Genomic DNA, 13,867 nt, shown 5'->3' on the forward strand with positions numbered 1-13,867 from the left:
GCTGATCCATCAGCTGCGCCCCTACCTGGAGTACGACTGCCTGGCGACAGTGACACACGCGTTGGTGACTTCCCACCTTGACTTCTGTAATGTGCTCTATGTGGGGCTGCCTTTGAAGACGGTCCGGATACTTCAGTTCGTTCAAAATAGAGCTGCCAGGCTGCTGACGGGGACTGGGCATTATGTTCACATGACTCCAGTCCTCCGTCAGTTTCACTGGCTTCCCATTGAAGTCCGGGCCCAATTCAAGGTGTTGGTTATGACGCATAAAGCCCTTAACAGCTTGGGTCCTGGTTACCTGAAGGAGCGCTTACGTCCATATATGCCTGCCTGCTCCTTGAGATCAGCGGGAGAGGCCCTTCTCCAGGAATCCTCCGTGAAGGATATTAGGAGGGTAGGTACTCGGAGGAGGGCTTTCTCTGCGGTGGCGCCCAATCTATGGAATGCGCTCCCCAGAGAGGTCCGCCTGGCGCCGTCATTATGTGTTTTTCAGCGCCAGGCGAAGACCTTTTTATTCAAACGTTATTTTAATTGTTAATATTATTTATTTATTTATTTAGTGGCCAGGTAGACTCTCATTGTTTTTATATTGTGTTTACTTATTTATTATTATGAGCCGCCCTGAGGCTTCGGCAAATGGGGCAGCGTAGAAGCTTCCTAAATAAATAATAAATATATGGCTGTGAAAGTTGGACCATAAGGAAGGCTGAGCACCACAGAATTGAAGCCTTTAAATTGTGGTGCTGGAGGAGACGCCTGCAAGTCCCTTGGACTGCAGGGCGATCAAACCAGTCAGTCCTAGAGGAGATCAACCCTGACTGCTCTTTAGAGGACCAGATACTGAAGATGAAACTCAAATACTTTGGCCACCTAATGAGAAGGAAGGACTCACTGGAGAAGAGCGTAATGGTGGGAACAATTGAGGGCAAAATAAGAAGGGGACGGCAGAGGATGAGGTGGCTGGATGGAGTCACTGAAGCAGTTGGCGTGAGCTTAAGTGGACTCCGGGGGATGGTGGAGGACAGGAAGGCCTGGAGGAACGGGTTTGCGATGGGTCAGACATGACTTCGCAACTAGCAACAAAGGCCCATTAGACGTAGAAACAGCGAGTCAGAAGGGGTCTCCCAAGCCATGTAGTCTGACCCCCAGCTCCAGCCGACTCTGCTCATGACATGCCTGCCATGTGCATGTCCAGCGTATCCTTGAACACCCTCACCCATGGGGCTTCAACCACCACCTGTGGAAGCCCAATCCATACCCTGGGGGTCTTAACTGTCAGGAAGTACTTCCTGGCATCTACCCTAAATCTTGGTTCCCTGAGCCAAGCTCCATTGGAACGTGTTCTGTCCTCCATCACAGGGGGAGAAGGGTCATGGCCCACCTTTGCGTGACACTTCACATACCTGCATGTTGCTTACAGGTATGAGTCTCTGCGTCTCCTCAAGGCTGAAGAGACCCAGCTCCCTCAGTCTCTCCTCATATGGGTTACCCTGCAATCCGGCCACCATCCTTGTGGCCCTCCTCTGCACATTGCTCATGAGGAGACACGCAAGCAGTTGTACTGCATTGCCTGCCTAACTTTTGGGGAGACAGCTCCAGGCTCTTAGATACATTTTTACGCAATACTAAAAGTACTTTTGTTTAGTGTTTAGAGTCATCAATGTAAAACCTGCATCCTACTTAAAAATGAATTTGTGCACTTGGGAGTCCTTTATGTGGACACAATGCTTGTTTGTAGCAGGTAAGTTGGTACTTCAAAGCTGGGGAACTAGGAAGTGGTTACTTCCCTTTCTGTTATCTAGGCACTGTTCAATGGGGTGGATTATGCCCTTCTTGGAATGCTGTGCTGTCATTTCCATAAGAATTTAGTAAAGGATTAAGAACAGGAAGGATTTGATACAAGAAGACCAAGGTGGCACAATTTTAAGTGTCTGCCAGTGCAATTCTATCAATGCTTAGACAGAAGAAAATCCTACAATTCCCAGCATTCCTCAGAAACCATGACTGGCAGGAGGTATGCTGAGAGTTCTGGAACTCATTGTAGATACCAATAGATTAGGATACTAATAAAATAATACTGATAGTATTATTATTCTTCATGCTGGGAATACTGAGCTGGGCTGGTGCAGGAGAGAGAAATAACACTGGGGGTATTGGAGTCAGGAGCACCAAAACGCCTATGCACCTTTTACTAATCACAACAAAATCAAGCCCTGGATGTTTAATGCTGCCACTGGGACATGGCAGTGTCCACCCTCCTGCACCCTGTCTCCGTGAACCTGGTCCGGACAGTGGCAGCAACTGAGGCCTGGGATGGAGGAGGGAGGAGAGCGGGGGAGCGAGCAACCTGAGAAGCAGCAAGGGACACCGCCCGTGCCTTGGAGGTGGGGCTTCATCTGGCTGGGCATCTTGGGAGTGCGTAGCCCAAGGCAGCAGCATTGGGAAGTGGCCTTGAGTGGGTGTTGAGGGGCGGTGCCAAGGGTGCACCTGTTAATGTGGTTACAGGTAGGAGGAAGAATGGCACTGGGGGATTGACAGACCTGCATAGAGGAGGGATCAAATAGGTCCCTGCTCTCCCCTCTTCCGGACTCCCCTGCAACTGCATGTCCCCAGTAGTCACGTGAGTTTGCCCTCTGGCTTTGTGATGCCGCTGCTGAATGGTAGCTTGGCCCGTACTAAGAGCTCCCTCACTCACAACTTGATTGCAGGTGGATGCCGTTTCACATCTACATGAAACGGCTGCCGCCGCCAACACGCAGAGCACGCACAGCACCACCTCTCCCCAAGCCCAAGTGAGGCAGTGGCTGTTCTGAATCAGTGCCTGAGTTCAGCAGTGAACTGGATGAGGGCCAATAAGCCAGCGCTCGATCCAGAAAAGACAGAGGTGCTGTTGATAGGTAGGCTACCTGTCCAGCTGGAAATTCTCAACTTGTCCTGGACGGGATTGTGTTCCCCCTAAAGGACAAGGTTTCTAGTTTGGGGGTGGTCCTGGAGCCAAAAGTGTCCCTCAAGGCGCAGGTGCACTGCAGCATGGAGCCCCCTTTATTGGCTGAGGAGGATTCTCCAGCTACACCTCTCTCTGGACCGACAGCCTCGCTACGGTCATCCGTGCCTTGGGAACCTGATGCCTGTAATGCGCTCTTGGTGGGGCTGCCTTTGAAATGGTCCCAAAACTCCAGTGGTTTCAGAGCAGGGCAGGGTGGCCAATAACAAGGGCTGGTCTGCAAGACTGTATTATGCCAGTTCTCTACCAGCTGCTCTGAGCCCAATTCGCAGTGTTGACGCTCACATACATGGCCCCAAATGGCTTGGAGCCAGGGTCTCTGAAGGAGTGCCTTTCTCAGTATGTTTCTATGCAGTCCCTAAGATCTTACGCAGAGGCCCTTCTCCCAAGAACCACCCCCTAACAAGGTAAAGGGACTGACAGTCAGTAGAAGGGCCTTCTCTGTGATTACAACCCCACCTCTGGAACATGCTCCCCCAGGAAGTGTGCCTGGCAGCGTCACTGTTTTCCTTCCAGTGCCAGGGGAAGACTTTGTTATTCTCCAGGTGTTTTAGTAAGTAGATTGATTTTAATACCACTTTTATTTGAACTGTTTTTTGCTGTGAACTACTGTTTTTCATCACCAGGAGGTGACAAGTTGCATTGGTTTCAATTGATTTTATTCTTTTGTATTGCTTTTATTTTTGTTACATGTTTTTATCTGTAAACCCTCCAGGGAGCTCTATGGGCAATGGGACAGTATATAAATGAAACAAATAGATGAAGTCTGACTGTTTGTGCTTAGAATTACTTCCTGGGCAAGCAGCCATCGTGAAGACTTGCTGGGTATAGCAGGGGCCCCGGGGTGAAAAGCAGCTTTGTAAAACTGAGGAATGTTGCCCCAAAGGTGTAGCGCAGCAGCTGCTGTCGTGGTGCATTTGGTAGTCTCCTTCAGAAGCCAGGAGCAGTGCTAGGCACCACCAAGATCTGGGCCTCAAGACCACAGGACAAAAAAAGCACAAATCTGCATATGCTTATTTGCATATACTTTGAAGTCTCATTTTGTTGTTCAAGGATCTTGGCTTCTAAGGACACCCATTTCTAAAAAAGGGTTGTACGGACGGGGGGTTCCGAGGGAAACCTCAGGCAGAAAGGTGCAAGTGAGATGAGGCCCGTGTGGGCCAGCAGCAACGTAATCTGGGGGGCTCAGGTGCAACAGTGTTTCAGGCCCCCTGGAGTTTTATTTCAGCAAAGGCGCATTTTCAGCAGCTTGGTGGGGCAGGGAGCCCCCAAGTGCTTCAGGGCTCTGAATGAAATATGTGAAACTTCAGCCCTAGTATGCCACTTCCCAGTAGTGCCCTTGGTTCCCATGATCCCTCATTGTTGGCTGTGCTGGCTAGAGCTGATGAGAGCTGTCGGACGATGCCTGTGGAGAGCTGCAAGCTGCCCATGCCAGTCTTAGGGTTTATTTGCAGGTAAGGCTAGTGGAGGAATGTTCCTCGAAGAGGAGAAGTGGGAGGGGCTCCCCTAATACAGGTAGGGCAGGCATGTTGTCTCCTGCAAAGATGGTACACATCCTGCAGATTCTGAGATGACATTGTCAAGCCCGCTGCTTTGGCACAAGCCAAAAAAAACTACATTCATATGAATTGTGCAAACGGTTGAAATATGTGCTTTGACTAACATGAGGTAAGGCTTCCCAGCTGAGAAGCAGCCCTAAATTCTGCTCACTCAAAGGCACAGCTGGTCCTTGTCTGTTATTCAGCCTAAGCATCTTCTATTTATTCTAAATTTTAGACTACCAGGTAGGTTGGAAGATGTGTGTACTTGTAATTTAAACAAAGGAGCAAACAAAAACACTTGATTGTTGCCACCAATGTGTGTCCACGGTGTGATCCAGTTCTACACCCAGACTGGTTGCTGCAGGGTGCCATTCCAGAAATACTTACTTTGGCTTTCTCTGCCCCACAGGTCATCCAGCAGTCCAGCAGGATTGGCCTTTGGCCCTGGAAGCAACCTCCGCCTTCAGCAGACACAGCACCAGGTCGATGAGGTATGTGGCACCTTCCCACCAAAGGCACCGAGTTGCCTGCTTCCTCTCTGGCTTTCTCTTCCCAAGGCTGCGCTTGTGGAGGCCTCGCCGCAGAGTGCGCCTGCCGTGCTCCTGGGGGCCCGTGGCCGTGGCGGGTGCAGCTACTCTGTGCTCGGCACCGCCTGTGCACACACTTACCACAAGTGCAGTGTTCTCCCAGTGAGCTGGACTTGCTGGGCCTCTGCAGATGCTGCCTCTGCACTGTGAAGAAAGAGGCCCCTGTTGTCTTCTTCTAGTGGCAGCCTCACAAAGTGAGATGTTGTGCTGCTTCATTTACAAATTTCTATAAATACTATGTGTGATACGTATTTCTTTGCAGGGGTTCCCCCTGGGACTGGTGGGACAGATGATCGGCGAGAGGCAGAACTAGGCTAACTGTAGGCCAAGCCAACTAATTTAGGATTTGCACCAATTTCCCTTGGAACAACAGCAAGAATATTTTAAAATTGCGGTATAAAACACCTTCTGATTAGCAACAGACCCAGACCTTGGGTTCAAAGGCACACTTAGCACTCCCATGTGCACAAATAAATTGTTTTTGTTTCATCTGAAACTTTTTACATGGGATTACCACAAACTACCATTTATTTATTTATTTATTAAACATATATCCCACTTTATTCTTACAACAAACTCAAAAAGGCTTACATAGTTCTCCTCTTCCTGCTCTCAGTTTTATCCCCACAACAACAACCCTGTGAAATAGATTGGGCTGAGAGTCTGACAGGCCCAAAGTCACCCAGCTGGCTCCATGGCCAAGCTGTGTGGGAACTAGAACCTAGATCAGCTGAGTCCTAGTCCCAGGCTCTTAAGCACACTAGTTTTCATTACATAAATAGGGTTTATCAAATCACAGGTAACGTGTGTCTCCATGGTTTGAACGATGAAAATTTGCATAACATGCATGTAGAGAAAAATCACTGGAGCCCCCTGGCATGCAAAAATGTTTTTCTAAGCTACTTGCTGACCTTGGAACCATCCGTATCATTGTGAGAGCCGGGAAAAGCAGATGTGGCTAATTAACTGTTTTGACTTAGTTTTCTACAGCAAGTAACACTGATAGATTTAGGATAGAAAAGAAGCCTTGTGGCTCTGCCCAAGGGAGCTCCAGTGTTAAATCTAGCTGAGTGAGAAAGGTGCTACATGCTGGCCAAAATTAGGGCTTTTTCCTTGCCAATCGCCAAGGAGGGCTTCCATGTTAGTATGTCTGCTTACAGTATAGTGCCTGTTTTAGAATACAATCTTCAGATTTTAACCCACCTGTGTGCTCATTGCTTCTGGGCCCAAAAAGAAACCTTTGCCTTTGGCAAAACAATGCACCATGTGCAAAAGCAGGGAATCTGGGGACCATATTCCCTTTTGGGGGAGCTCTTGGCTGACAGTGTAGTGGCAGGAGGGGCCAAAGGCAAAAAAGCTGGAGCAAAATAGCAGCATATTTCATCTGAAAGCTCTTGGGAAGAGCAACCTTAGGAGAGACATTCCAGCCTTTTAGAATGAGGACAAGATGCACAGCACCACAGAAACAATCCAAAATTAATTAGAACCCCAGGTAGGCTGAATTTCAGTCCTTGGCCTCAAATTTGCACTTCAGATCTAAGGTATGAATCTTTATGATTTCTTAAGTCTTTTATTTAGAGTTTTTTAATTTGTATGAGCACAGACATCAAAGGTGTAAGTAGAACACGATGAATCCCTGCATAGCAGCAGTCTCTGTGTCTTGGTAGATCATAACCTGAGTAGTGTTGTCAGACTGTCTCTTCTTGAGGTTGTAGTGCTTGGCCAGAGTCAGACTGCGCCAAATCACATGCCTCACAAATTGATTCAGGCACAGTGATCAGGAGCTGGGCAGGAACAGTCCCAAGCAAATAGTCTTATTCATCCAAGGTGTTTCATGATGAGAACAAGGGCCAGAGTGAGTCCCATTTCTTCCAGGCTGATTTGAGGTAGCCCATCCTCAGGGCTTCAGGAAAGGAGCCCACCTTGATGAATTTCCTCTAGCCCTGCCCAAGGCCATGTCTCTGTCAAAAGTTGGGCCAAAATTTTTGTCCTTTTGGGTCTTTATAAAAATCTAAGAAAGCAGGGCTCCAATACCTGGTGTTCCTAGCCCTCCCAAAATTCTGGTGCCCCTTCGGTTCTCATATCCATGAGTTCTTGCTGCTAAAATCAGGAGTAGCCACAGAACCAGGGCACTGACTGAGAACCACTTCAGCCCTCTTTCTGAAGCAGCTGCTCAAGCCTAGCAAAAGAGGCCGCAGGCTGGAAGCCCTTCTCCTCCTCAACTGCAAGAGTTTCTCCACATGTCTGGAGGTCCCTACCTGTCATAGCCTGTACCCGTGTCCACATTCCTGTCATGTGCTTATGTGGACGCATGTAGACCTTCAGTCTGCCTTTGAAGCAGCTTGTCTTGGGAAACAGAGCTGTTCTAGTGCGGCCTTGCATTGGACAACCAGTGGGAAGTTCATGGCCAGTCCTTTCTTTCTAAGATCTCCTTGTCTGATCAGACTTTGGGTGAGAAAGAGAACTTCCCTTTATCTTTTTTGTTTTGGTTTTGACCTCACAAGTAAGATGTGTTGTTCTATTTATAAATTTGATAAATATTTCATACACTAGAAAGGTGACACCTTTGCCCTGGCAAGAGAGGCTGCTAAGGGTTCCTTCTGATATTTCAGGTGGTGGATATCATGAGAGTCAATGTGGGCAAGGTCTTGGAAAGGGATCAGAAACTGTCAGAGCTCGATGACCGTGCAGATGCCTTGCAAGCTGGAGCATCCCAATTTGAAAGCAACGCTGCAAAGCTGAAAAGAAAGTACTGGTGGAAGAACTGCAAGGTAATGGGGGTTGGAGGACAAGAAGCACTGGGGCAGCCTGGTACGGCATGGACCTCTGGATCCTCTGACCCAGAACTCTTGGCCCTGAGTCTGGTAACAACAGTGGATCTCCTTTTTGGGCAGGAGTGTTCCCAAACCTACCTGGAGGTGCTGCTGGAAATTGAGCCTTGGACTAACTGCATGCAAAGCACATGCCGTGTCCAGTGAGCTCTCTTGGGTTCTACTCTTCGAATGCCAAGTTTTGAATGTCAGTATTGAAAAGTTGCCTCTTCACGCTGAATTCCCTGAAGGAACACTGAGGAACTCTGAGGCTGCCCCCTTTCCTCATCCAGGTGTCCCTGTACCTTGCGAACTCATAGCCTGTGGTCCACCCTCCTTAGTTACCCTCACCAACACACACACACACCCTATGCTCTACCACTTAAGTAGCTTATGGACTTGATCACAGAGGATAACTTGGACTGAAATGCTTTCACTAGCAAGGCAAGGGGTGGCTGATGCTACCCTTGTGTCCTTCAGATAACTATAAACTGTGGCAAAGTGGAGGATGGGATCCAAAGAGCAGCAGAGCAGTGTCTCATTATTCCATACAAATCTGTTTTTCTCATGCTGATGGGCACTGTGAGGGCAGGGCGGCACACAATCCATTTCAAGCGGTTTGGGGTCTCCCTGAGCTCATGGCACCGTACACCTTTCTTTCCCGTCAGGGTCAGGACAGCAAAGTGACACCAGAGAAAATGCAGCAACCCCTCTCTGGCCAGGCAGAGTGACTTCGTACTGTTTCTCTTTCATCCTGCAGCCGTTTCACTCGTGCTAACAAATATCCCTTGGTGGTTGTTGACTTCTGTGAGAAGCTGAGATGAAGACCAGTGGGTTTTACTCAGTAACCCTGTTGATACTGCTGGACCCCTGAGTGTCTTCTGATACAATTGGCCCATGGCCTCCTGGGGTGACTGAGTTGGGTGTGGGGGGCACTGTGTTGCAGTGGTTCCACTTCTGCTTGGAGAGGCATCTCCAGAAGGTTTTGCTTCGAGGCTACAGATCAGACCTGTGGACTCTCCAGCATGGAGTTCCTTGGGAGTCTGTTCTATCTGCCATGCTATTTAACATCCACATGAAACCGCTGAGTGGGGTCATCCAGAGTTTGGAGTGCATTGCCATCAATATGCTGATGACACACAGCTCTATTTCTCCTTTTCATCATCAGCAGGTGGGGCTGTGGATGTGCTAAACTGGTGTCTGGCTATGACAATTGACTTTACAAGGACCAAAAAATTGAAAGTCAGTTCAGACAAGACTGGGATGCTTTGGTGGGTGGTTCCTTTGACCAGATGGAATGGCAGGGGGTGGGGTTCAACCTGTTCTAGATGGGGTTGCACTCCCTCAGAGGAGTAGGCTCATAGCTTGGGGGTGCCCCTTGACCCACCTTTGTCTCTTGAGGTTTGGGTGGCATCATCAGTAGCTAGGAGCCTCTTCTACCAGCTTTGGCAGGTGGAGCAGCTACCTCCTATCTGGACAGGGATAGTCTGGCTTTGGCAGGCTATACTCTGGTAATCGCTAACCGGGATGCATGCTGTGTGGGGCTGCCCTTGAAGATAGTGCAGAAGCTGCAGCTGGTGCAGCTAGATTAGAAACTGGGACCTGCAGGTGTGAAAGATGACTTGTTCTGGTCCCCTTCCATTGCATGCCATATGCTTCCAGGCCCAGTTCAAGGTGCTGGTTTTAAGCCATGAAGCCTTGCATGGCTTAGGATCACAGTGCCTCTTGGAGTGCCTCTCACAGCTGCAGCCTACCCAGATGCTACACTCCACCTCTGGAGCCGTCCTGCAAGTGCCAGCTCCGAGGAAGGTACAGAGGGTGGCAACCAGGGAGGGCTTTCTTGGTGGCGGTCAACCGTCTAGAGAATACCTTCCCCACTGCAGATTGCCTGGGACCAGGTTCAGGCGGCCCTCTTTTCTGAGGCTTTTAAAGACTTAGTCGGCTGCCCAGGGGCTTGAGGGGAATCACCAGGTGTTTTGCAGAGTCACTCTTTCTGGTATTCCTTATTATTACCTGTGTTGAGCTATTTTTAGCTTTGTAAGGTTTTTCTGATTTTATTATATTTTTATTGTATTTTTATCATGTGTTTTTATGGATGGTGTAAACCACCCAGGGAGCTTTGGCTGCAAGGTGGTATAAAAATGAAACAAACAAAATGCTTCAGTTTCACAAGATATTGAGATCTTGTATCTTTGCTCTTGTTTCCTTGATCGTTTGGTAATACAGTTTTTTATACACGCGCGCGCGCACACACACACACACACGCCCACAGAATATAGCAGGGGTCCTCAAACTTTTCCAACAGGGGGCCAGTTCAGAGGTGCTGGTGCTGGGCGCTTGCTGCCGGGGGGGGGGGGGGGGGCGCGTGCGCACGCGGCAGTGCAGGGGCGTGCGTGCTCAGGGATCGTTTGCTCTGGGCAGGGTGCCGGCTTGCTCACAAGGAGATCGTTTTGGACTCGCGCGGAGAAAACGATCTGCGTGCGAACATGCCGCAAGTCCAGAACTTCTGTGGTGGGTCAGATAAATGGGCACGGCAGGCCAGATCTGGCCCGTGGGTCGTAGTTTGAGGACCCATGGTATATAGTAAAGCCCTAGGTCACAAGCCATGTTGCATGTCTGTTGAATTCCTGCAAAATTTCTAACAGACATAAAAGGGAAAAATGAATTATGAGTTAAATGTGAGAGTTCTAAGAACTGTTTCCACAACTTTGTTCTGCTCTTTCTTTTTCTTGCCAGATGTGGGCCATATTGATTGCAGTAGTGGTGATTCTCTTAATTATAATCATCGGTAAGTGTTTGAATTATGGTTAGATGCAGAATAAATTCACCAGGCACATTCCTCAGCACTGAAACTCTTTCCTCCCCTGTGGTTTGGCTAGGGAATCTGGGGTGACATTTGCCCCAAGGAAGTGTTGCAACCCCATATCTTGGCTGCCATCTTGGCCATTTGTAACTAAAGTTAACTCAGTTAAATGTGTGAGCAAGCCACTTCAAGAGTGAGATTATTTAGGAGCTTGCATGTTCTGTTTACATCCCAGAGATTCATGGGATTTTAAAAACTAATCTTAAAGTGGCTGAGAGGAATCCCAGCAGCACCTTATGCCCTATTAAGACTTCCTCCATGGCTTTCTTGAGGCTTTTCTTCTAAAGTAACAATATGGGAACTGTGTTGTACATGGCAGAAGTCAGAACAACTTCTGACTTTGTAGACCAAAGCTCTTATAATAAATTCAAGCACAGATTTATCAAAAGCCACTGCAGAATTCCTGAGGTGAGGTGGATGCATGCGAGGTTGGTGCATTCTGCAGCATCCGACTTTGCTTGTGGTGAAGTGTGAGAGTATGCTAGTTATTTCAAGCCTAATGAAAATCTTCCATTAAGAAAGTATTCTTCTGCTCTGCTCACCATACATATTTTTGTAGGTTTCCAGAACTGTATTGTTTCTCTTGATTACACAAAAAGAAAGAACTGTTACCTTCCTATTCTCTTTTATATATATAGTTTGGAGTACGTCCTCATGAACTGTTGGCAAAAACACCAAAGCTGAAGCTGTATCAACAAGAAATGTCAGTTTCCTACATCTAATTTGCTGCCTGGCTAAGTTTCCCTCTGGATATACACAAATCAGTCATTTTGGATAGAAGTGTTAACTATTGTAATTTATTGGCAATGTGCCTTTATTTAAATGAAGTCCTTCAACTTACAATATAAATGCAGTTATGCCTGGTTGGGGCTGCCAAGAGCCATGTAAGAAAATCTGGGAGAAAAATTTAAGGTTTCAGAATTTGATGTGTTGAGATGACCACTGCCTGCCTATATTTTTAACAAATTGTGCCTTTCTGGGTGTGGAATGTGGAGCAGTTCTCATTTGTGCCATTTATTCTCTTATTCACAATTTATTCTCTTATTCACAATTGTGCCATTTTAACAGCTGTTTCCTTAATTAGGTAACAGCTAGTTCTTGATTGGAGAGAACTTCTGTCCATTCTACACTGCTTTTAAACTCTGTTGTAGGGAAGTTGTAGTACACTGAGCACTTAAAATAACCACCAAGACTTCCTGGTTATATTAAAGATGAAAAGCACAGTATGGCTTGTGCCCTTTTCTCGGTACTGCCACACCTTCATGCCTTACCACTTGGACCTCAACAAACGTGACAACGTATACTTTATCTTTTTGTAATTCTGCGTATACTTGACTAAAGCTTCTGAGCTTTTTCTGGGAAAAGTTGCAGGAAAGACGTTCCTCAGCATACCAGCAAGATGTTCTTTATTATGAAAAGGGTGTAAAAAACAACTTAAAGATACCTTGTTTTTGCTGAGCTCTTCTCTCTCTTGAGTTGCCCGTACAGCCATAGTATGCCCTTTTGATGATACCATCTTTTTTTTTTCCGAGAAGGCTGATGCGGGAGCTCCCTTCACCCAACGTACCACAGTCCTGTAATGGGCAAACCTGCACATGGTTACTTGCCTCACTCCCCAACTTCTTTCATCCCGTAGAACCTTTTGTCCCCTTTTCCCTTGGAGGCCCAAACCGCAGCAACAGCGATAGCAAGAGAGCTGGCCCTGCAAACTGTTCTGCCAGTGTGGCCAAAGGCGCCTCATTTTCTTATATCTGCAATGCAAATTAAGAAACACTTGTAATGTTTGTAATCTGTTATTTCTGAAGAAAGGGCATGAATGTTATGATTTAAAACTGTGAAGGTTCTGCTCTTCCTTCATAAAAAATGATTATGTACACATTGTTAGCAGTACAGTTATTAGTTATCTAAACTTTGTGCTTAGCCCAATTCAGGAATGTCAGATTCATAGGTTTGTGAGACTTAATATATTTTTTCTAATACCTCAGTCTTAATTATTGATTTCTGAGCAAGTGTGTTAGCAGAATGTTTCATACTCATAGCAGGGAAAGGGGAGGCTTCATTACAACTGCTTAATAAAAGTGGATTGTAAGTCTCATCTGTTATGTTCTCCTCTGTTATTGCTGGGCATTTTTTTAACTGCTGAGGAGGGGTTTCCGTAATGGGAGATTAATTTTTTTAGTTGTAAACTGCCCAGAGAGTTTTGGTTGTTGGGTGGCAGGCTTCTGGTAGTGGGAAGTTCACTCATTAGGGGCATAGAAAGCTGTGGACTGCCTGGTGTGAAGGTTGCAGATATCACATGCCATCCAGATAGCCTTGTAGATAACATGGAGGTGGAGTCAGTGGTTGTGTTCCATGTTGGTACCAATATAGAGGGAAATGTAGTTGTGAGATCCTGGAAACCAAATTCAGGTTGCTAGATGAAAGGTTGAAGTCCAGGACCCCCAGAGTGGCTTTCTTTGAAATGCTGCTGGTACCACGTGCAGGGCCAGCTAGACAGGGCAGCTGAGGAACCTCAAGGCATGGTTGGGGCGGTGGCGTAGAGAGGAGGGTTTCACACTTGTTAGGCACTGGGGAACAGTCTGGGACAAACTGGACCTGTGCAGGAGGAACCGGCTCCACTTGAAAAGGAATGGAGCCAGACTGCCATAAAAAGGGTGGCAGAGCAGCTTTTAAACTGAACCCTGGGAAGCCAAAAGGAGCTGGGAAGCATCCAGGTTGGGTCAAATCATCCCTAATGGATGAAGAGGAAGGTATTTCTAGTTGCCCAAGTTCAGGAGAGGAGGAAGTAGGTATCAAGGCTGTGGTAAGCTGCAGTAACCAGTTGGAGAGGGCAAAAGTGCCAGGTTGCATGCAGTTGGAGAGGGGCACTGTTTAGGTGTTTCTACGTAAATGCTAGAAGTCACAGGGCCAACATAGGAGATTTGGAGAACCTGGTGATAAAGGAGAAGTCAGGTATGGTGGGGATATGATGAAAAAGATAACCAGTGTGAAGTGGTCATCCCTGGATATGCACTGTGTAAGAAATACAGGGAAGGGCATACTGGCGAAGGCATTGCTCTGTA

The 13,867-nt window shown here is 47.4% G+C and overlaps 1 protein-coding gene across 3 annotated transcripts in view; it reads left to right on the forward strand.

The window, feature by feature from the left end:
* Window positions 1-12,900, forward strand: part of VAMP3 (vesicle associated membrane protein 3) — a 16,232-nt gene extending 3,332 nt beyond the window's left edge. The window contains exons 1-4 of one of the 3 annotated variants that reach the window (XM_044420875.1): window positions 3,634-5,036; window positions 7,745-7,903; window positions 10,679-10,730; window positions 11,444-12,900. In XM_044420875.1, coding sequence (XP_044276810.1) covers window positions 4,860-5,036; window positions 7,745-7,903; window positions 10,679-10,730; window positions 11,444-11,463 — 408 coding nt within the window. In that variant the 5' untranslated portion in view covers window positions 3,634-4,859 and the 3' untranslated portion in view covers window positions 11,464-12,900. Of the gene's footprint in view, window positions 1-3,633; window positions 5,037-7,744; window positions 8,974-10,678; window positions 10,731-11,443 lie in introns of those variants that run through there. The other 2 variants (XM_044420873.1, XM_044420872.1) reach the window with 2 other exon arrangements.
* Window positions 12,901-13,867: the final 967 nt, after the last annotated feature.

This window comes from Varanus komodoensis, unplaced genomic scaffold (genome assembly GCF_004798865.1).
Source record: "Varanus komodoensis strain SLA01 unplaced genomic scaffold, ASM479886v1 scaffold111, whole genome shotgun sequence".
NCBI lineage: Eukaryota > Metazoa > Chordata > Lepidosauria > Squamata > Varanidae > Varanus > Varanus komodoensis.